Genomic DNA, 23,034 nt, shown 5'->3' on the forward strand with positions numbered 1-23,034 from the left:
TGACATTCTTTGTATTTTAAGTAGGCTCTATCTAGATTTTTGATGACATTGTGGTACTCTGAAGATGTTGAATACTCCCCATTTGGTACCAAATCATGCATGTGTGTTCAAAAACCCTGAGACATCTGCTATGTTAATAATGATGTGTCAATTAGCCGGTTCATTTCTAAGTAGTTGGTCAATGTCTGCGCAATTACACTAAAGAAAATCTCAGCACATGGGCCAAAATTGACTTCTTTCTAAATATTATCTCTTTTAGAATTAGAATACTCCTGCTCTCCACCGTGATCTGGAGATCGTTTCGTCTGGTGTAGTTTCATATACCAGACTACTCCGTTAGGCCGCTACACCAAGACACCCTGGGTCCTACTCCATCCAAAACTGGAGGTAATCATTCATACAATAAGCAGTAAGGAATTACTAACATTACTTTAAGCTGTCACTTATCAGCAACTTGTTACCTTCCACAGACAGGCAATCTGCAACCAGCCCAGACAATTTTCTAAATAATCAGCTCAGTATTCAATATCGTAGAATGCACCGGCAGCCTCTAGACTGGGTCATCAATTATTGTTGTGACTCTTTGGCCAAAGTTAAATTTTTCATTTCAATGCAAATTTTAAGATCTGATGTTATGAAACCACACTGTTGCGTCCACACAGGCTGGAAGGACCTGTTTTTTTTTACATCTTATAAATATTCCATTCGTTTTTCTCCACCTGTCCTGCCCATAATTTCATGTTGTTCATATGTGCTTCCTGGTTGTCTAGATCATGTAGACTTCCTACCACTATGTGACCCTGACCATCTCAACATCAGGCCTGGAAGGTTCAATAGCAATATCTGATGTTTGTGCATCTATACTGGTGCTGGATGATATGTTTCATACGACTGTCAAGTGTAACCTCTGTCTTTTTCCTCTTCATAAGCACCTGAAACCTGACACATGTAGCTTGTACAACTCTTGCCTTTAAAAAAAATAATAAAGTTTTAAACACCAAGGTATCTGTTCTTAAGGCGAATAGCATCTGTTTTGACACATACTGACGTCAACATATAAATTCAACTTCAGTGAGAAATTCAGCAGTTTTAATTTACATTGACAGAAAACTGCAGTTATGAAAAAAGCATTTTTAATTCATTTCTAAAATCATCTTAAACTATTTTCACACAGGATTTAAATCTCAAAGAAATAAACATCAACAACAACAAAAAAAAAAGAATTTCTTCAGATATTGGCATTTCTACAGTGAATAGCTGGTGGCAGCATTAGAAGCCCAGAAGGGCTGGAATGCTGAGCTCCAGTCTGCAGAGCGGTCACCCAGACTGATAAGTCCCACAGGCTCTTGACACCCTCGGGTGTCAGTCTATCAAGCAGCAGCAGGTAGAAGCGCCAAAACAACCTCAGTCTCTCTGCCAAAAACCAGAGAGTCCAACATCACACACATGCGGATGACACTAGAGATGCACACCCAGCTCACATGGTGCGAAAAAGACAAAGAAATTAACTTTCTAAATCAAAGGTTAAATACAGACAACAGATGTGTGCCAGTTATCTCACAGGACCTAATAGGATCATTAAGTCTGGAGCAAAATAATAATTTACAATGAACAAGAACAAAACAAGGAGATTCGTAACATAGTCTACTTGTCTCATAGTCCTTGGTAGTAAAGGACCAATAGCCTATGTATAAGTAAATCTTATGGAAGTGATGTAAGAGAGGTAAAGCTCTTATAAAGCGTAAGAGAAGAGCAGCAGTAAGGACAACCCATAATGACACATTACTCTGTGGCATTATTAGAGGAGAGCAGAAACAACCTCTGGGTCAGCAATTCAGATTTTTTTTTTAATCAAATCTTGAGTATGAATGACTTTTCAACTTGCCAAAGATAGTGAGAAAGTGGAGTTTGCCTCACCAGAAGAGAAGGGATTGAGGAGGGCGGGATAAGGAGTTCTTGGTTGCATGTACTGTTGGTTTTATAGTCGTTAAAGAGGGGTGAGCAATGTAGGACAAGCATGATTCATCTGGTAGAGTGCTGAGGAGGTGTGAGCATATGGACTTACAAGATGTTCACAGATGGGTCAGGTGGGCTTAATCAACACTACGCCCAAAACAGGACGAAAAACACGCAGTGACAGAGAGGAAAGTGAAGGAGAGAGATTCATGTGAAAGGAGACAGGCGACATAAATAGACAGTGATGGATGCCTTCCTCTCCAGTTTCACAGTTCTAACATCCATGCATCCATCTCTGGAACATTACGTTCAATTGATTTGTCTATACAGTATTTAATTCTTTTTTTTATTTCTTTTTTTATTGAATAGCTTTTGTACTTCCCTTTAAACTTTACAGTACAATACACTATAGTGCACAATAGGATTTCTGAGCCAATCCTGGAGCCCAGAGTGGAGGGTGAGAGCACGTCAGCCTCACAGCGCTGCCTGACGTTCAAGTCAATATGGGGCCCCACACTCAGACAGAGCCCCCTCGCCCGGCCGCTACATTGCAGCAGGCGGGCGAACCAAATAACCTGGACCGGAGGTCTGCGCCTCAGTCCTGTCCCGGGTCCTTGGCGGGGCCTCCGTCCAGGTAGATCTTGAGGGCCTTCTCCTTGCGGGGCGAGTAGCTGACACGGTGTCCGGTCTTCAGCAGACGGCTGCTCTCCTTCTTCATCAGCTCGTTGCGCTCGTCCTCCGACAGATCCATAGGTTCCTCAGTGCTGTCCCTGCAGAGACACAGATCACAGTAACAGAATTAGTATTGAATTGTATCATTAGATACCTCATGAGCGCTAAGGGAAAAGTCACTATGTTTAAAATTCATAGAAGAGTGTGTGATACAGTTCAGTGAGGAGTCGTATTCAGTGGAAGTCATATCCATCTTGTTAAAAGTTTTGTTGAGCAATGAGTGACAGAAAAGCAGCCTAAATGGTATCTGATGTCAAATACATTTTCACATTTGCTATTAAAAACCAATTGTAGTTGTAAGAATCTGTGGGTAAGCTACAGTTTGAACTGGATTTGAATTCCTAAATGGGCCTTTTTTTACTTATTACCACACAATATCATAATAACTTACCATTTAAATTGACAGCTGAAGCTGATGCTTGACCATGCTCATTTAAGTCAGTCAAATGTTTTGACTAAAAAGAACACATCAATCTGGGCTAAGTGTCCAGCTCTTTTACCTGTAGAAGACCACAGCTCCATCATCACAGATGTACAGAGGCCACACGTTAAGGGTTGACACCTTGGGGTTCCAGTCCAAATCCTGATGGATCTCCAACACAGAGATATCACAGGGAAATGTTCCTCTCCCCTGCACAGGACAGGACAGGCAGAAGGATGCTCAGTCACAGATAAAATGGTTTAGAAGGCGGGGAAGTAAAGCAACATAAGATTAAAAGAATATGAGTCCTGTGTGAAGCAATGCATCTCACTTACCTTTGCAAACTCCAGGTTTTCAAGAGGAATACCACTTATTTCACTAAGCTGCAGACAGAATAAAGAATGAGTCACAAATGGCCTTAAATATCATTCAGTGAATAGTAATTGATGCATGAGGTGCCATCGTGACCACCGGCCTGTAGAGCAAAGATATAAATACAGTGATGTTGCTTAGAGTGGCAATTAGTGCGTAACATTATCTCAATGCCAAACCATTGTCTGTCTGTGTGAATGACTGAGAGGCAGACAAATAAAGGCAGAGGGGCAGACAGGGAGTGCATCGATGTAAACAATTTGGGAAACTGAAACACTTCATTCGGTGTGTAAGAAAAGAATACAGGCAACAGGAGACAGACAAACCTTCTCCTTGAGTTCTTCCACGCTGCTGCTCTCCAGAACGACTTCCTGGAAAGGCTCCAGCTTCATTGTAGCAGGACTCCAGCGCCGGGTCAGAACAGCCAGCTGGGACATGGACTTCATCTTCTCTGGTTCTGAGAAGCAGATGGGAAGACCATGGATTAGATTAGGTTAAACTACAAGGATTGATACATCTCAAGTCCATTCTTCTCTTCCTACAAGCACAAATACTACTGGTCTGGAAGTCATTTGTTCAAGCACTGTGCCCAGAGGTTCCATAGAGAGTAAATGGTGGTTTAGTAATAATTTCATCAATGTGATATTGCATTGAGCCTCAGGGATCAATAGGGAAATTCTCTTTTTGGAATTTTATTAGCGGCAGCAGAAAATTTAACTTTGAAATGACAACAACAACACAGCGTAAGTTTTGGATGTCAACCTATATAGGTCTGAAGTACCAGAAACATAGATAAAGAGGATAATATTGATATTTTCCATGGAATGAGTGTTACCATTGAGGACCTCCAGGAAGACCTCCCAGTTGGAGGAGATGTTGATGTCTTCCTCATAGACGTGGTAGTCCAGAAACACTGTACCTGGGTTCTTCCATGTCTTCTTCCTGAGACGAAACCTGGCCACACACACATACACACACAAATTGTTCAGCAGTAAGAACTGAGCACAGGGGCCGGTCTATCAATTAAATGTAAGAATGAATGTGTCAATACAAAATCTCACCTGTCAATGCTGAGGTCAAGCTTGCACTGCTCTTTCAACTGTGGGAGCAGTTCCTCTTTAGACTGTCTGACAGTCATGCCCTTGGCAAACACCGTGTCCACAAGGAACTTACAGGGCTGAGAAGCAGAGGCATATCAACAATTGAATTATCAATAATTTTGACTACAATATTTAGCAAAATAATCAGGACTACCATCTTAGCCATAATATTGTCCTAGCCCTTACACCATTTCTCTTAACTGAAAAATGTTGATCTCACAATTCTAAAGCACATTTATATAGTCAACTCAAAAGCTGCTCAACTCGGATTTTGGTATCAAACCCAAGAGGTTGAAGAAGTTTTTCAAGATCACAGTAAAAGAAAATTCATATATACCCATCACACAGATGCCATTTCTCATTTAACACTCTCCCAGTTCAGTTCTTACCTCTGGTTCATTCACTAGTAGCTGATACACTTTCACTCTGTATTCACCCTTTTTCAGTGCTCTTCCTAGGCGAATAGTTATCTATGGAAAGTAATGAAATGTCTATTAAAGTCAACACATTTTTGACTTGCCAAAACACAAACTACTAAAATATAATTAAAACAAAACCAGTCTGAAAAATGATTTGTACAGACCTTGTTATCATCCGAGAAGGATGAGAGAGTTTCATTGAGCCGCACACTCTCAAACTCCTGGTTGTTAGCGTACACCCGAAACACCTTGAACTGGGTGGAGGTAACTCCCACGAAGGGCTCCAGGTTCTGTTTGAACGCTGCCAATGTTATTCTCTTATCCACATGGACCACTAAACCTGAAGCACATGACAAGAAACAATAATTAAACATCTCTCCAAAGATATTTTCCCGTTTCAGTTGTGTTAGGTAATCTGTTAATCTCGCTCATTGTCACCAATTCCCAAGATTCACTTTGTTACCCTCCCACTGGAACAATTGCTATGTCGATATTTTGCTTTATTTGAGCTGTAAGTGGACATGCATCAGAGAGGAGTTTCATTTGACTTCTAAAACCCAGCTTCTGTTGAACTTGAAACAATTTTTTCTTATTCAAGGATGATTTTCCTTTTAATTGCATCATAAAGAGAGGATTCGTACATTTTTGTGCGTCCCCAGAAGAGTCGTCCTGAGCACATGGTTCTGCTCTGAAGTACAGGTACTGAGCCTCTGCCTTGCTCTTCCCGTTGTCGTCGTACTCGCTGTCTGTGCCAGAGTCTTCCTCAGCAGTGTCCCAGGTCTCTTTTTTGCCCTCATGGGCCTTGGAGCGACGGCTACTGGTGATGCTGTGCGAGTCCAAGCCATTGGCCAGCTGGATGGGGCCACTGTCCGCATTACACAGTGTGTCGCTGCTGTGGCTGGAGCTCAGGATGTCGCTGTCCACTGAGCTGGTGCTGCGGTCGTTGTTTACCTCGGAGTCCGAGCGCTCCTCACAGGCAAACTGGTTCTCGGGGTCAGAAGAGGCGCCACCGCTGCCTCCGACTGCTGCCCGGATCCGGTTCTCCAACTCTCTGTTGTCTGCAGCCACACAGATGGAGGAGTTTGAGTCAGCCTCTTGGGTTGGGGATTCAATGTGTTCAAAGTCGCTGGCATCTGAGCTTTTCTGGCTGTCACTGGTGCTGGAGCCCTGCTGCTGCTGTTGGAGAGACAGGTTCTTTAACTTCTCTGTGCTCTCCTCTAGGATAGCCTCTACGGACTTCCTGTTACCCTTTGACCCCTCAAAGGACGCATCGGAGTCACCTCCCGTTTTTTGGCAAACAGTTCTGTTGGTACCAGGAGACTGCTCAGGCAGCAAGACCAAGAGACGGATTGTATTCCCGTGGCGATCCAGCAGTTTCCACAAGAGAGAGTCAGTGAAAGTGACCTGGTGATCTGTCGACTCAGAGCTCTCTACAAAAACCTGATGAGAGGAAAACCACAAATCACAGACAGCAATCAAACTCAATAGTTTTTAGAGATGTTCAATTTGATATTCTACTAAATCTTTACAGATAAACAACACTTGCACATCAGCATCAAACAAAGGAAATGCTTAAATGTAAGTCAGAAATAAAAAACAAACAATCCAGGGACCTTGTTACTCCTGAAGAACCCCTCAGCTTTCAGTGTCTTGTTTGGAACATAGAGGAGCCGAAGGTCATTATAGCAGCGCTCCAGGACCACACGCATGGTTTCTGCAGATAACTCTGTAGCCTGGGAACAAACATACATAAGGTAACTCCTGCCAAAGCCCACAGGACTGGATCTCACATTCTCATAACTAATGCGGTACCAAAATCAAGCTATCAAAACCAAAAGTTTTCAAACCATACATAGCACTATCACAAGTGCTAAATAAAATTGTTTCCAGAATAGACCTTTGTGCAGCCTCACTAATGTAAAACACAGACCATTCTTAAAAGATTAAGCAAAGTAAAGAAAGAGAAAAGACAGTAAAGAGAACATAAATTAAAGAAAAAAGAGCGAGTAAAGAGAAGAGAAGTGAAGAGAACCTGTGCAATGAGCTGTTTGAATTCAGTGATCGTCTGGTTCAGGTAAGCCCGGACACTGATTGGAGGAGCGATGGTCTCAGTCTTCAGATCCACAACGTGAACCTTCACCATCACCTCTGTAGAACAGCAGGCAAATACACCACACACACAGACATAAAGCACCTAATATTACCAGTAAACACTTTAGTCTTATCATGCAGTGACATCAGCTTTTGCTGTTCTACATTACTGAAGTATTTGCATCCAGAAGTGTACAGATTAGTGAGGTTTCTGTTAATTATCTATAATTACAGCTAAAATAAAAATCCAAATTATTTTGTTAGATATTCTGACCACGATCATTAATTACATGTATTAGTCTTGATGAGCTGAGAAACAATATTATTTAACTGCACTTTTGGCATGTTATACCAACATCTTATTAATTATGGAAACTTTTGCAGAAACAAAAACAACATCAAATCGCAAAAACTCCATTGCTATACACGATGAACTGTGCAGCACTAAAGATAATTTTGTACAAAGGGAAATACATATGCTTACTCTGTCTAAAACAAAGTGTTTATCCCTGTCACACCTTTCTAAAAGTTTGACAGCTACATGAATAGTAGCAGCCTACTGACCTCCAGGTTTGTAAGGCTGGAACACTTGCTCTGGCCTGCGTGTCTCCAGCAGCAGGTCAAACATGTACGAGGACTTGACTCCTCCCAGCAGCAGGCCCATCGGTGTGTCCTCCTCGCCTTCATAGGAGCGCTCCAGGTACTCGTGGAACTCGTCATATTTCACCAAGCGACAGCAGTCCAGAGGCACCACTCCCTCCAGCTCCATCAGCTGAGTGGCAGAACACACAAATGACGACAGGCATAAATGCAAATTCCATCTTTATAAAGACGGAGTTATCAGCACTAATGCACCCATAAAGGCCCAGGAGTTTAACAACCTTCAGGAGGTTTCTGACTCCGCACAGAGTTTAAAAATTGGTTTGAAATGAAGGAATGTGTTAATCTAAATGTCATAGTATTGATAGTCATAATTTGTATGCCTGTAGTCTAGCTGGAGCCAGCATTGAGTAGGTACTTCATTACAAGTTGGTGGCAATTTTTTAACTAGTATAGGGCAACTCTCTAGGAAACTGAAATTTAAACTTTGCTCACTCCATAGAAACAACAGTTGTTTGCAGTAAACAGCAAATGCAGTTCACAGAGATTACTGGTTTACCCAACATCACTGCTAACCCCACCATAGGAACACATTTTATTAAATTAATCCTAAGGGTGCCTTGTCTTAGAGACACATTACATCAACAGAGTTAGGCAAATCCGCTTTCAGCTTTCAATATACTAATGAAACAAACTACAGGAAATTATCAAATTTAATTCACTCGCTTCACTTGCTTAATGTAGATCAATAATTTAAACAAATATCTTGGATATGTGTTCCCGTTTCGTGCGATGTCATTGTTTTACTGTCCTATTGTTGTAATTGTAAATTACATGTGATGTTCTAGTTTCACTTACTGTTAAATCAAATAAGTTTTCAATTCCTCTCTCTACCATTTTCTGTCTGAGGTAGCTACCTTATAGGCCATCTCTGTTGCTTCTCTGAGAGTTTTGTCCTTGTGCACTTCCAGTTTGCTCTCCATCATCATCATCATCTTCACAGGATGCATGCAGAAGAGCTTGATCTGAAAATAAAAACAGCAAGAAGGTGAAAATAATCATATTAACTATTACAAAAACAGAATCCACTCCTGGATCTGGAAACAAGTTACAGGACGATGTAGCTACCTTGCACGTGTTGCGCTCAATCTCCCTCTGTCTCTTCTCCTGCTCTTCGGACTCTTTCTCCTTCTGAACCAAACACTTTATGTGCTCGGGGAAGTCATCCACAGCTAAATACTCTGCAGATACCACAACAGAGCAGACATTAGAAACCCGCTGTGCACTAATCCCAGGACCAGCACAATGAAGCTAACCTTATATAATGATCAAAACAGGAAGGTTATGGTCAAAATATAGGAAACATCAACATAAGCCCTGCCACACTGAAGGGCTGTGGTGTGGTTCTGTACCGGTGTGGGCACATTACAGAATAAAAGCTCAATCTAATAGTCAATATGAGGGCTGGGCTAATTCTAATCACTACTAACATAATGGCTCTGAATGATAACATTAATACCATGATGCATTTCTTTCTGGATGGATGCAGTGTTTTAAAGGATGGCAATGCCTCTATCAAGATGGCAATGATTTGAGGACCATGACATTAATGTTAACCATATGCCAAGGCCTCCTCAATCACCGACTGGGAACCCAAAGCATGTGAGAGAGCTTTATCCACAGCTATCAAAAATACGGGGGCACAGCTGATCAATAAAAATCACTAAAAATCATTGTTAACATAGTGATCAACAAAAACACCCTACACCGTGACAGAACCATCACTGGTTGTTGTAATAATAATAATTTTGGCCATACTCAGTAGATTTAATTGATTGAATCTCTTACTTGCATTCCTTGAGGGATCTTTCAACCTATAAATCAGCATATATGCATTTGTAGAGCTGTTGGGGGGGAAAAAAACATCTTGTTAACAAATATAGTGGAATGGATACACAGAAAATTTTGTTTTACCAATACTAGGATCCTTGCATATTCCTTCAACAGGCACATGAAAGAAGAGACTGTCGTATGAAACTTTCTCAAATAGGCTTTTTCATCCTGTGAACAAGAACCCTCTTGTTTTTCTTCTGAACACAGTTGTAAATAAGTTGCTAGAGTATACAGCTCAAACAGGTTCAAGTTCATCACTATTCTAGTTCCCAAGCCAACGTAAGCTCTGTGTAATCCATCCATTAGGTGGCTGAGAGGGATATACATGACAACTGACCTTGCAAAGGCACTGGAATAATAGCCTCTGCTCCCTGAGGACCCTCCGTATGTCTTCCTGATATCATCCTGGGTGATCTGCACAGTAAAAAAAACAACAACACAAAAAGGCATGGTCAAAGATGCCACTGAAAACAAGTAACATGATGATGAGTAACATGTTAAAAAGACAGGGGCATGGGGTCCATTTCTTACGAGTGTATCATGGTGACTAGCACCGATGTAGCCTGGTGAGTCATTTTGTGTGATATTTCGGTGCTGCAAGTGTACAAAAAAGGTTATTCCAGGGCTGAGACTGACCTTGCTAACGTGCTGGTCATTGAAACTGTACCACTGGCTATCACTGAAGGATTTGATGCAGGCGTAGTAGTGGCCACCCGCGGCACTTCCCGAATGGACCATGACGGAGAACAGCTCAAAAGTCAGCAAACTCTAGAGACGAGACATAAGAAAATTTTACTTTACAGTTCAGACACAAGCAATTCAAGCAACTAGTTGGCCAAATCCTATCAATGTATTAGTGCTCAACATCCAAAGTGACTGATGTAGACAACGAAGAAGTAAAAGATCAGTTTTGAGCTACACTGTCTGCTAGCATCTAATCGCTTAGTAGCATTTCTACGAGTCCCGCCTATTGCTGCAATATTGGCACTGCAGCTAGCTTGCATCAGCCAACTGACAGCAACTGCACTGTATGTGTCTGAACGTACAGTTAGCCAACCAAGGACATTAGCAACAATAAACAATATCATATATATATATACAGATTAACTGGCAGGCACCCATGCACCTTTGACATGGGGTCTAAATGTTACTTAGGCACCAGTGATGTTTGTTTTCAATATACGTTACACAGTGTTCAGGCTGGTTACCTTTGGCTTCAACACCCTCTCTGTGCTGCCGGTGCTGTCCAAGCAGATGCCCTCATCCACACAGTCATCGGTGGAAAAATCGTTGCTCATCTGGTCGCTGTGGCAACTGCCTTCGTTCTCCGCCCCACTGTCAGTGCAGCTCTCTGTCTGAGGCGACTTCTAAAGGGGAGGCCATTTGAAAAGAACAATAGAGGGGGTATTATAAAAGCGGGCTAGGCATGGTGGTCAACCATAATTTGTAATCATGAATTAATGATTTCATTTGAATGACTAATAGGTAACAGAAGGAAAATCATATTTCGGTTAACCCACAAAATGTTCCCAACCCTCCAGACCTGACTACCTGGTGTAAATCAGAAACATAGAACACAGGAGCCCATACTGTCATTACTGCTCTCACCTCATCCTCCACGTCAATGAAGGGACTCATGTCAAGCTCCTCAGGGAAAGTCATGCGGTCATTGAGTTTGATCCGATGCATAGTGGTGTAGTCAAAGTCAAAACGCTTCAGCTGCAGTGTCAGCAGGTAGGGAAAGTGCAGAAACCTCAGCCCCTGTGCAGAGAGGGGACAAGAGGCAAGTCAATAACAGCAGACCCATCTTCGCACAACATGACGACGTATGATGTATCATATTTTCAGTTTGCTCACCTTACGGGCGTCACATTTTTTTTTGCAGCGCTCACAGAAGTACTGGTTGGGCCCATCCAGAGTTTCTGGTTGGACGAATGCCTGCAAAGCCTCCTCCTGTGACAGCACAATTGGTTTGAGGACCATTAGGTGTAGGCCTAATTACTAATTGGTCATGAAAATGAGTTGCAACCAATGAGATCAAGGTAGCCTTGGGGTGTGAATGTGTGAAACATTAAAAAAGGGGTGAGATGTGGAGGGACACGCACCACACTGCCAAAAGCTTGGCTGGCCCCGAAGGGTCTGATGACAAGAGGGATGTCCAGGTAAGTATCAATCCTCCAGCTCTCATAGCCACACTCCAGACAGCGCACATAATCCTTCAGCTTCCCCTGGTACAGCTGGTTGATCAAGTCAGCCTGAGGGTAAGGAGGCATGAGAGTCAGCCCTTCTCCGTCATGTTTCACTTGTGGTAACAACACAGTGTTTATGCTTGGGCTACAAATATTTTTTCTGTTACCCCATAGGGCATCAATCTGCAATGACTGCAGTATGGCGCCCCCTGCTGAAACAGTTGCTACACTGTTTGTTTTGTTTGTTTTGATTTATGTAATTGTTCCCTCGCACATTCAATGTCTAAGCCTTTGAAAGATGACTGGCAGTAAGTGAAAACCATGCATGACATTTATGTACTTTTTTACAGATTGGCTCACATTAGTAATGTTTATAAACAATGTTGATGAGTTAGGAAAGAGTTATAAAAGCTGATAAAAGGTCTATGTACAAGTAAAACTCTTACAGAATCTATGTGAGTACATGGAAAATATACACAAATTAATTCCAGATTGGGGTTTTGAGGAACGCTGAACCTTTACACACTGATCTACCCCGCCTACAAGACAATAATAAACAGAGTTCTTCTCTTCCCTGTTGCCACTTTGCCGTTTCACTTTAAACTTTCACTTTAAGCTTGCAGAGATTTAACTAGAGAAAATATGAATCAATTGTAGTCGTATATTGATTTAAAATGGGACTCAGTCTCAATAACATACGTTCATTTTGTCATAAGCTGGAGCTCATGTGTGCAGACCAAATGGTTCTACATACAAACACTGAACCAAGTGTTTACGGTTTACAGCTAACTCCTGAGATCAGAAATAGCTAACCCTGGGGCTTACTAGCCCATTCCTCTTTTCCCACAGTAGGCCCTTTGTTCTGACTGTGGGAGGAGAGGACTCAGATTGGCTGGTTGGATTTGCGTTGTCAAAAGTGTAGGCAAGCTTCTCGCTTTCTCCTACCTGCTCTGTCTGCTTCCACTTTTGCTCCAGGGCATCAAACATGACCCTGCACAGCTCCTGGACGTCATGCTGCTGCCAGGCTGAAAACACGCACAAAGATATAATGAAGTGCACAGATGCAGAGACTCTCCCTCGCTCTCACACACACGCACACAAGCCATGTGAGTCTAGTCATAGGAGAGTGAGAGTGCTCACCCTCGCTGCTGTCCCAGCCAAAGCTCCGCGTCACATCAGTGGTTTCAATTGCCCGTTTCTTACTAGTCTGCAGCAGAACAAACAGCCTTTGCAGCTGGTAGGGGATGCTGGTGACTGGGTCCTCTTCAGACTCCTCAAACTCCCAGCTGGAGAAAAGGTTGGATATGAACAAAGTTTAGAAAGTTGTCCTATTAAAAGGCAAAAAAAAAAGCGAAGTTCACAAAGACCTCCGTGAGCACAGGTCCTTACTTGTACAGCGCATTTCTGAACTCCGGGGTCATGAACAGTGTCTGTAGAAGGCTGTTCAAATAGCAGGTCATAGCTTGGTTGACCAAGCCCACGTAACCTGCAGCGGGAGCAAGAGACAAGAAGTGAAAGGTCAGGTGGGATCGTATAACAAAGAGGTGATGTCATGTATATAACAAGCGGCCAAGCCCTACCTGTGTCAGATTTATTGAGGATGGAGGAATAGGAGTAAGATGGACTGCTGTAGTCACTACTGCAACCTGCAGTGCCGTCTCTTGGCAGGGGCCCAATAAAACGCTCCTGGGAGCTGTCGTCCAGTCCACTGCTGTCTGCTGTTCCTGATTCATCCTACACACACACAACCAAACATACAGAGAGGAACCTTTTGATGATATCCCTTTATTTTCAAAGTTGCAACCAGAAGGGACCAATCCCAGTGCAGTAGTCCCCACTGCCACCCCCAAAAAAGTAGTAATTTAAAAATTAGGAAATCATTTTGTTATTCCTCTACCACTCACCGATGCAATCTGGGGTTGCTCTCCATCTTTGTCTGTGAGCTGGAGGAAATTCCTCTTACCAGGCTCAAACCCAGACTCTGAGAGGGACATCTCACTGCTGTGGTCCAGTGGTGCCTAGAGGGAGGCAGAGTTAGATTTAAAGAAATAAAGAAATGGTTAAATAAATAAATAAATAAATACATTTCACAAAATCACACTGTAAACAGGTTTTGTTTAGAGTACAACACAGAACATGGCAAATGAGGAAAAAGACAACAGCAGCAAACCAACAAAGGCAATGTTCCAAAATTACAGATACTACAAAAAAGAATTAAGCAGCTCAAGTAGTTTTCTAGGGGCTACAAAGAGAATAAGCTCACAAATAGACTTAGGTTTCCAATGAATTCATTTTGAACAGCTTCTCCGTAGTGACCAGTCCGAGGAAAGTAGCTTGAGGCTAACATGTGCACAACACTACGTAACAGAGAACTTTCTGTCTTCCCTCTGGGCAAGCTGAGGAGGAGCAAGCAATAGGCAGCAGTGGAAACGGCTTAATCCACCGACCTACTCAGTGAGATAACAACAGACACAGCACCTGGGCTTTGGCCTGGGTCAGCAGCAGGATTAGCCTAGGCTCACTTAAGAAAAGGGAGTAGCATGCACACATACACACACACAGAGCAAACTCATACTCAGCACTAGGGATATAAACAATTATCCGGGTGAACCTTAGTGACCCGTTGGAAATTTAAAACTCCCTTGGAAATTTTGTATGCTAAAACTGTATGGAAAAAAAGTGACGTTGCACCTCTTGAACGCACAAGGGCAATATTAAACTAGTAAACTCACCCAGCAAAGCTTGGCTACTGCCATGTCTATGTTAGCTAGTCTAACATTAGTCTAGTCCCTCCCTTATTCGGTTAGAGAAAGCAAGTACTTGGTTAATAAATTACTTTTACATCCCTACTCAGCAGGCAATCATTCCATAGTTTTTTGGGTGTAGCTAAAAGAGGATTATAGGCAAGTTGTGTAACTTAATGTGGAAAAACATTGCTGCATGTACTCTGGCAGAAACATAAGTGACTGTCTATAATAATTAATTTCCTTACCATGTTGGGTGTATTTCCCCATGCAAGGTCAAAGGTGCCAATCACGTAGCCTGCTTTGTGGGCAACATCTTCATAAAGTTTGGAGAGGGTGGTGGAAGCAGGCAGGTTGAGGGTCAGTCTCTCATTGACCGTCTTTGCATTGGTGGTGTCCTGAATTATACACAGCACTCTGGGTTCCTCAGCTGCATTTTGTATCTGCAAATCAAAGAGAATGGGAAACAAAGTGAATAAATTGGCCACACTTTCATTCTGCATTCCATTTTAAAAGTACAGTATTAGTGTGATATAATCTATCACGTACTGGTGGAAAGCCCAGGGTTAGAATAAAATGGTTAGAACACTCCTAAGGCTATGCTACCAACGTCATCATTACAAACACATACCAGTCCACAGCAGAAAAATAGTTGGCAATGCAGTATTGATATGACCTACTGGGACATGTTATCATTTAGGTTTCTGAAAAAGACATCATATATTCTGCAAAAAAAAGTGAAGCTGCTTGTCAAAATTGCTAAGTAGGACGAACTGTCAGAAGAACACATTCAGTACATAGTAAAACAAACTGAACACAGTATAAATCCTTGGTGCATGCAAATACAGCATAGCACAAAGTTGGGAAACCATGCAGTACAAATAATGTGCAAAACCCCACTCTGGTGGGGATCTGCTTTTTAAGTTCAAGCAGATCATTCCAGGGATTCCAGTAATATCAAACATGTCAATGTAAGTAAGAGAAAAACATCCCAATTTTAATGGTGATGCAAAGGAAGCAACATGACAAAATAGCATCTCAGCTTTGAATCCCTCGATCTACACACATATCATGAGTAAAGCACTAAAATTAGCAGAAACCCAACAGTACAATATCTTAACTGAATGTTGTTTTTCTTACCTTCAAGCTACTAAAGGCACAGGTATCACAACTTAAAAAGACACACGTCAGAGTTTGTACATCTAACATTGCCTTTAATTCAGCTTTTACATAAGGGCTATAATGTCAACTGAGCTCAGAAAGAAGATGCAAGGCTTCTTTCAAAGCAAACTCACAAGACCTAATGATTCAATTTGTTGACATTGTTTAGATTATCATACAATAGGGCCACTGAAAGTATTCACTCTCAATTACTGCACATTATGTGTAACCAAAGGATTTAGAAATTCAAAGTAAGATAGTCAATATCCTGAACTGACCTCCTACTTTAGAAGGCTATCCTTAAAAATTAATTCTGGAGGTAATACAACATATTAGAATGAGGTAATAAAACATGTTCAACGTGTTGATTTTCCATCTAATAAAAGGGTTGAAAATCAATACACATAATCCTACACAGTTACAATTGATAGGTTATTCAAAAAAGTGGTTATGGTTGTTAAGAATGGTTGTTTTAGGAATAGCACACAACTTAAGACTCTAATGGCCAATACATTATTTCTCCTCTGGTCAGTGGTCAGTATTTCTGTACACGTCTCTATGTTATGTTAGATACTGTTGGTACCATTGCCTTGATATGATGGTCATCAGAGTACTGTTCCATGCAACAATTTAACACCATGCACATTGCGGGCTCTCACACACACACACACACACACACACACACACACACACACACACACACACACACACACACACACACACAAGGCATGGCTACCTGAGAAAACCTCTTCATCTCATCAAAAATACTCTGTCTGCAACTCCAAAACATACCCTAATAATATATGGAGAGAGTTGGGGATAAACACAACATAAAAGACACACAGCAAGTAAATAAGTTGCGCAACAACTTCAAGCTGGCTGTTAGGCCTAGACCTAGTCAACATCCTGAATCCTGGCTGTTAAATCAACCTCCAGGCTACTGGCTGGGTTTAAGTGGTGAAAATGAGAGGAAGATATTAAAAAGTTAATCAAGTTTTTCTAATATATCTTTGTAAAGCTTATGATCTTGACAAAATGTGACCGACAGGTCCTATAAAGAAGCTGCAGCTGACAACACACGAGTGTATTATGAGATTAAAGGTTATTTTTATCATGGATATAATCACAAGGTGCTGACATGAAGCCACAGGTACAGCAAAGCACAGGCATTATCGTTTTTCTTTACAGCTGCAACAGATTCTAAATGGCAGAGACATAGTAATTTACTAAAATGTTGCAAAATGTCAGTATCCATGCCGGTATCCAGCCATCACTTTACAGGTCCTATTCCATTCTAAAAATTTTATTGGCTAGTAGTAGGATAGTAGTAGTGATAATGGCTGGTGAATTTTGGGATACACCAGACACCACCAGTAATGTCCTGAACAGATGATGACAATGTTTGTTCTGAGACCAACGGCAGAGGTTTTATGCACAAATGTAAAATCACAACTTAACGTCCACTTGAAGAAGCAAAGATGGTTTGCCAAATTCAACTACAAAGCAAGTGGAACAATGCTCCATGCCAGCTTTCTGGCATGATGCCTAACCTCAAACACCCATAGTGTTTAATAATAGTCCCTGCCAAACTGACAAACACTTAAACTCACAAATCCCACCTGGGGGAACTATAATGCTTGCAACAAATTCAGAATAATGCTAGAAGGACAAACACCACCTGTTTGTCACCGGTTCCAGTTCTTGTGACCTGTATTAACAGATCAAAATACAGCGCCTTCATGAAGTATTCAACCACAACCTCCATAACTTTTTACAGCCTGATTTCAAAATGGACTGGGAAGAGAGATTTGTAGTGTGTGTGCCTTCTCTAGTGTCTGTCATTCCCCACCCCCTCCAAAAAAAAACAAAAGTGTATCATGGCAGGAAATCGGTTTTCTCGTGGATTAAACTTTTTGGTCGGCAAATAATGTTATAACATGGTTAATTGGGAGCAATGCGGCAAGTCAAGATTTTGCTTAAAATCCAAGAAAATGTAGTAACATGTTTTTGTCATGACAAAATTCATACTGCGGCATGAGGTGATGGCGCCGATATTTACTTCCAATGCCATTGTATTGCAGTGAATATCAGTTTCAAGCCATTCAGCTACAGGTTTCAAGCCACTAAGCTACAATGCAGAGGTTGTTCATTTTGCCTGTTTTTTACATTGTCTTGCTCACCTCTCAATTTTTACTGCTGGAATAAATTTAGACTGGCAACCTAAACATTGGGAAGTACTACAATAACTAAATAATTAAAGAATTGTGGAAATATCCAATGGTCACCTTAAATATAAGTCAGCTTTAAGTAGAATATTATCTAAGAAGACCTTAAGCAAATAATTTAAACTAGGCAGCATTTTCATTTACCAACACACAGGATTTGATGTTGCAACCATTTGTGGCATTCATACAGGAGCCCAATTCAGTTGTCAAAGAATGATGCACTAAAATGGTGACTATAGAGGACATCAGGCTACATGGTCATAAATCTACCAGAGAGGCAGCACCATTTACCAGCCACCTAATCTAAATGTTACAGGGTTGGGTGTGTGTTATCAAGTGGGCTCCTCCCACCACAGATGTTTGGTTGAATTTGGCCCACGACAGGCTCAACAGTGATTTCTGGCATCTGAACACCAAACACAGAGCTAAAATCACCTACACTACCCCTCTACCTGTGCTTAATCTTATCCCTAGTTCCCAACATTACTCAATAATTTGTAAGCTCGCGAATGACTTCAACAACAGAACTCAAGTAGTGGAAGTAATCTTGTAAATACAGCAGCATGGGACTTTTTTGATTCCTCGCTCTGGATAGTGGGCGTGCTAGCAGTTAAAGACATTACTGAACAAGTTTGGACATGTTTGGGTTAACAGCAAACGGCATGCAATTTAACAAATATTGATGTTTACATTTTTAAGGTGATTGTAGTCAGTGAGTTTGATGTGCTAGCTGCATGCTTACATAGAGCAAAAGGATAGCCACATGTCTTTTATGGTCAGAATTATTTAGCTAACCACAGACAAAGAATAGTTAAACCTGGAAAAAAGATTTGCCCATCTACTGCATACACAGAAGTCTACAATGGAGCTTTCTTACTTTCCTTCCTTGTTTTGGCTTTATGACTTATCTCGTTGTATGTTGACAGCATGTGAGAGTTAATTGTACATGTATTTCGAGGCTGTAAAATGATTCTTTACATTTGATGTGATCTGTGATGTTACTGGGGGAAAAAGAGACGTTAGTCATAAGTTACGGTATGTTAGTTTTGAGAGTTGCAAAAAGCTTTGTTTCCTTGTTCAAGTATATTAATAAACAAAAATAAAATGTGTCCAAATAAATTCTGGATTGGCACTTTACAAAACTGGCTCACACACTTGAACAGGTTTTAGCCATTCCACCAATCTCAACTGGATTCTTGTCAGGAGAGAACAGATGCACATAAACAAGTAAGATAAAAAGATATTGGAGATCTTGTAAATGTATTAAACAATGTTACTGATGCATTTGACGTGCTGGACAACAATTGCTAATTGTGGCTGTTTATATTTTTTTATTTAATGACATACTGCAAAAGCAATTGAAGCAACTTACAATATAATGCACAGAGATTTTTTTTAACTTTTGGATAAGTTAATACTATTAGACTATTAAAAGGTTATTCCACTTGTCACAATACCTGAAACCACTTAATGTCAAAGCCTGTGATATTTAATTTTGTTTAAATTAGGTTAAAGCTATTAAATGGCCCCTAATAAAAATACGGAAGGTGAGATCTCAAAAAATTCAATGAGCCTGTTGTCTAATGATCAATCAGGGCTTATATCAATCGATATCTGATTGATACAAAGGAATTATTAAAAATCTTTGCATGGTCCATTTTCAGCTATTAATGCATTATTACCACTGAAACAATTGCAATTTACCAGTGCCAATCATTTGAAAAATACATAAAGAAAATCCCTAAGACTACCTAAATACCAAAAGTGAATTTTTAGTGTTTGGTGTCGTCACTATAACCACAGAATTGAGTCCAAATTTCATAACCATATTTTGTTTTTAATTTATCCAAGGAAAGTCAACTGAGTACAGCTGCTCCAGTAATGCCCTGCTTCACATTCATAGAGATTCTTCACACCTGTTGGCCAATGAGCAGTGCCACTGGAGCAGGAAGGGGGTTATGTGCCTGGTTCAACAGCATCTCGACAATAGACAATAGTTGTTGATAGGAGACACTGTCTGGCATTGCCTTTTGGGAGATTTCTAACTAATCTAATAGGGCAGGGAACTAACTGATGGATTCCAAAATCGACTCACCACTTTAACTATTTTACCAGACAAATACGATTTCTGAAATACAATGGAAGTCTAAGCAATGGCTGCTTAACTGCCAAAGTGGCAGGTAAAGAAGACAAATGTACCACCTTTTCACAGGCTCAAGGCTTGTAAATTAATCTTGTATGAAATAAAGGCCCATCCAGGCACAGACACAACTGTAACCGATTAACACAGTAATCTACACCTACAGTACCTACAACTGGCCATGTATTTTGTTGGATGCCACAGTTTGGATTGTATGGATCCATTAACAGGCAACTGACATTTTGGTAAAGGTTACACAATAAATATGACAATGAATAAGTGTGGAGGGCTGCATCAACAAAATCGAATTTAGTGCAAACAGTACATAAACATCAACCAGTGACGTCTCAGGCTTGACGTATCTCTGGACCACTGACGTAAATGCAGCCAAAAAGCTACAAAATCACTCGCAATTTGCCACGCTCAATATACAAAATAACAACTATTAGGAAGTCAAATAACCTGTAACAACGCTTCATGTTTTAAATACACACACAGAATAAGTAAAGCTGGTGTTAACAACAACCTTTTGGCCGTTAATGTTAATAACAATGTTGACGTTAGCCAACACAATTCAGGTAACAAATTACTGGTTAACAAAAATCAATGGTGTTGACAATTGCTAGATGTGATTAATGTCCTATTTATGAGGAGAAAACAATCGACGGTTACGTTAACTGGACAGCGTAGGGTTAAAATGGATTATTTTAGCTAGCTTTGCTCTCGTTACCTACTAGTGATAACCAGTTAGCCAGCCATAGCTCATTAAACCAGCTAGGGCTAAATGTCACCGTGTCAACTACGTCAAGTTCGTCGAAAAAGGAAGGGCGAAATTTGTCATGCCAACGTTAACGGCACTGATCAACTAACCTTAGATTATCTCTGTCAAATACTTTTGCATTTTAACGAGTAGCTGGTCAAGTTCGCTAGCGTTAGCTAACGCTAGTGGTAACATGCTAAAGTTACATTCACAGCAGTTGATGTGGAAAAAAAGATGGTAAACAAGAAGTCTAGCTAGTAAACGTCTTGGTTAGCTACTTCAAAACGAGTAGACATGTTACTATCAACCAGAGTTAAAAAGCTAACGACGTTAGTCAAATTGTACCAGCTAGTGTTATCAGCTAACGTTAGTTAGCGAACTAATGTTAACAAATGTTGTCTTTGTTTTGCCTGCATAATAAAGTTAGCGCCAGCTATTGCCATGCCTAACAGCCAATTTATAGTGACAAGAAAGCCAAAGTCTTAAAATAGATAACTAGAAAATATTTATGTTAGAGCGTTAGCTAAGCTAACTTTGTCTGAGCTGCAGTACAACTAGCCGCTAACTACTGTTAGCTATAGTTAGCTTTGTCATGATAGGCCGTTCTAGTCCTGTTTAGCTAACTTAACTGTTAGCAGCTGACAATTAGCCTGAAAATGGTTCAGAAAGATCGCATACTGCTCAAGTCGTGCAAAAACTTGCTCACTATTGATGTGCATTGTGTGTCAAGAACGAGTGCCAATGTCCGATGTTGATTCCACGACCTGGGTTGGGTCCATAATAACCTCACCTCTTTGGGTACGAGCTGGTTCTCTTCGCTAGGCACCATTTCCATTTGTACGACAGTTTACACAGGCATCTACCCGGCAAGGATGTCAACGAGAAAACTTTGCGGCGGTGAGCACAAACATGGTTTGTGTTGTGTTTGCTTGAAGTTTGGATGCGTAAACAACTAAATCAAACTTGCCAAAACTTGTAGGCTTATCGAAGTAATTGCAACACACTTTCTCTCTTACGCTACCCAAGCACAAAGTGTCCTGCTATCAATGGAGAAAAATGGCCGGTGCTCAACTCCGCGAGACTTCACTCAGAGAGCTTCAGCGTCACATCCCATCTAGAGAGCGTGCATGAGTGTGTGCGGACAAGCTGACGTACGTGTGTTTGTGTTTATAATTGTTTTTAAAAAGATAGAGAGGTAACAGAATTACTCAGAATTACAATTGCGAGCTCACTTTGAAAGCGTGTCATTAGTGGGCGCGCGTGCGTGTGTCTGTGTGTGTACTGAGGGTCAGCTATGGGTCAGTGTTTTTGGCAACCCGTGCAATTTTGTCTTTAACAGTGTAGCCTACTCTCCCTTTTCAATGATGAGATTAACACTATATCCAATTCAGGCATAGAATCTATCTATCTATCTATCTATCTATCTATCTATCTATCTATCTATCCATCTATCTATCTATATATATATATATCTTGTGCTCTCAATTGTTGTCTACATTTCGGGACTATGCGATCCTATCCAGATTTTTTTTTTAACCTATGGCAAAAATGAATGGGAAACCCTAGTAGATTTTTCTCCAGCTTTGAAAATCAAAATTTGTAAGCATACAGTGTGTCTGATTTGTGTGACAATGATTTCTCTGGGTCAAAGTAAAACTGTTGTTATGGTAGTTTTCTTGCATCCTTTTACAGTAGAAGGGGATTCAATTGTTGTAGTTTACCATAAGTGCTAGACTGGTAAAAGTGTGAAGAAGGTGAACAGAACACAGGTGGTTTGTGTTGTATTTCAAGGTTTCTCACTCTAGGGGTCAGCAGGTAGCAAGAGAAAACATATTACAAAGATTGTGAATTTCTAAGAGCATCAGTTACGTTCCTGAAATATTCTGGTCAAAATTGACCAATAAAGCCAAAATCTTGATTTTTAAACAAAATTCAATTTTATGATTTTATTAGTTTTATTTCAATATTAATTAACAGTCTCAATGTAAACTAACCTTTCACAGCCTCAAATAATATTGTAAACTCAGTCATCATACTGACATACTGTCAGTCTTTGTATTACAAACTCTGTCAATCATTCTGAGAGTAAGTGGGGTGACATTGTTTTTAGATATCTATAGTGCAGTTACAATGCTCTAATCACATTAAAAGTCATAGTTAAACACCCAAATCACTACTCCAGGATGGTAGGGATGACCCATTAACTCATTACGATCTTAAAATAAAAAGGA

At 40.8% G+C, this 23,034-nt stretch overlaps 1 protein-coding gene across 1 annotated transcript; it reads right to left on the reverse strand.

The window, feature by feature from the left end:
* Positions 1–1,116: 1,116 nt before the first annotated feature.
* usp47 (ubiquitin specific peptidase 47) lies at positions 1,117–21,839 on the reverse strand. The gene is made up of 28 exons (XM_071910005.2): positions 21,594–21,839; positions 14,766–14,960; positions 13,678–13,791; positions 13,354–13,507; positions 13,163–13,259; positions 12,914–13,059; positions 12,719–12,798; positions 11,690–11,839; positions 11,442–11,537; positions 11,193–11,345; positions 10,793–10,951; positions 10,221–10,352; positions 9,922–9,998; positions 9,540–9,595; positions 8,820–8,932; positions 8,609–8,716; positions 7,656–7,863; positions 7,033–7,148; positions 6,614–6,733; positions 5,642–6,440; positions 5,165–5,340; positions 4,971–5,051; positions 4,543–4,658; positions 4,317–4,435; positions 3,808–3,938; positions 3,445–3,492; positions 3,189–3,319; positions 1,117–2,726 (listed from the first exon to the last, which is right to left on the reverse strand). The coding sequence occupies exons 1-28, from the start codon at positions 21,636–21,638 to the stop codon at positions 2,552–2,554; spliced, it is 4,095 nt and encodes a 1,364-aa protein (XP_071766106.1). The 5' UTR covers positions 21,639–21,839; the 3' UTR covers positions 1,117–2,551.
* Positions 21,840–23,034: the final 1,195 nt, after the last annotated feature.

Source organism: Centroberyx gerrardi, chromosome 1, assembly GCF_048128805.1.
Source record: "Centroberyx gerrardi isolate f3 chromosome 1, fCenGer3.hap1.cur.20231027, whole genome shotgun sequence".
In the NCBI taxonomy this organism is placed as follows: Eukaryota; Metazoa; Chordata; class Actinopteri; order Beryciformes; family Berycidae; genus Centroberyx; species Centroberyx gerrardi.

Excerpts from the sequence above, each read along its gene's own strand:
- usp47 (XM_071910005.2), bottom strand. The coding sequence starts at position 21,638 with ATGGAAATGGTGCCTAGCGAAGAGAACCAGCTCGTACCCAAAGAG. Across the intron at positions 11,346-11,441 it reads AAAAATGTGACGCCCGTAAG|GGGCTGAGGTTTCTGCACTT; the intron begins GTGAGCAAACTG and ends CTCTCTGCACAG. Across the intron at positions 5,341-5,641 it reads TTCTGGGGACGCACAAAAAT|GTTTAGTGGTCCATGTGGAT; the intron begins GTACGAATCCTC and ends CATGTGCTTCAG.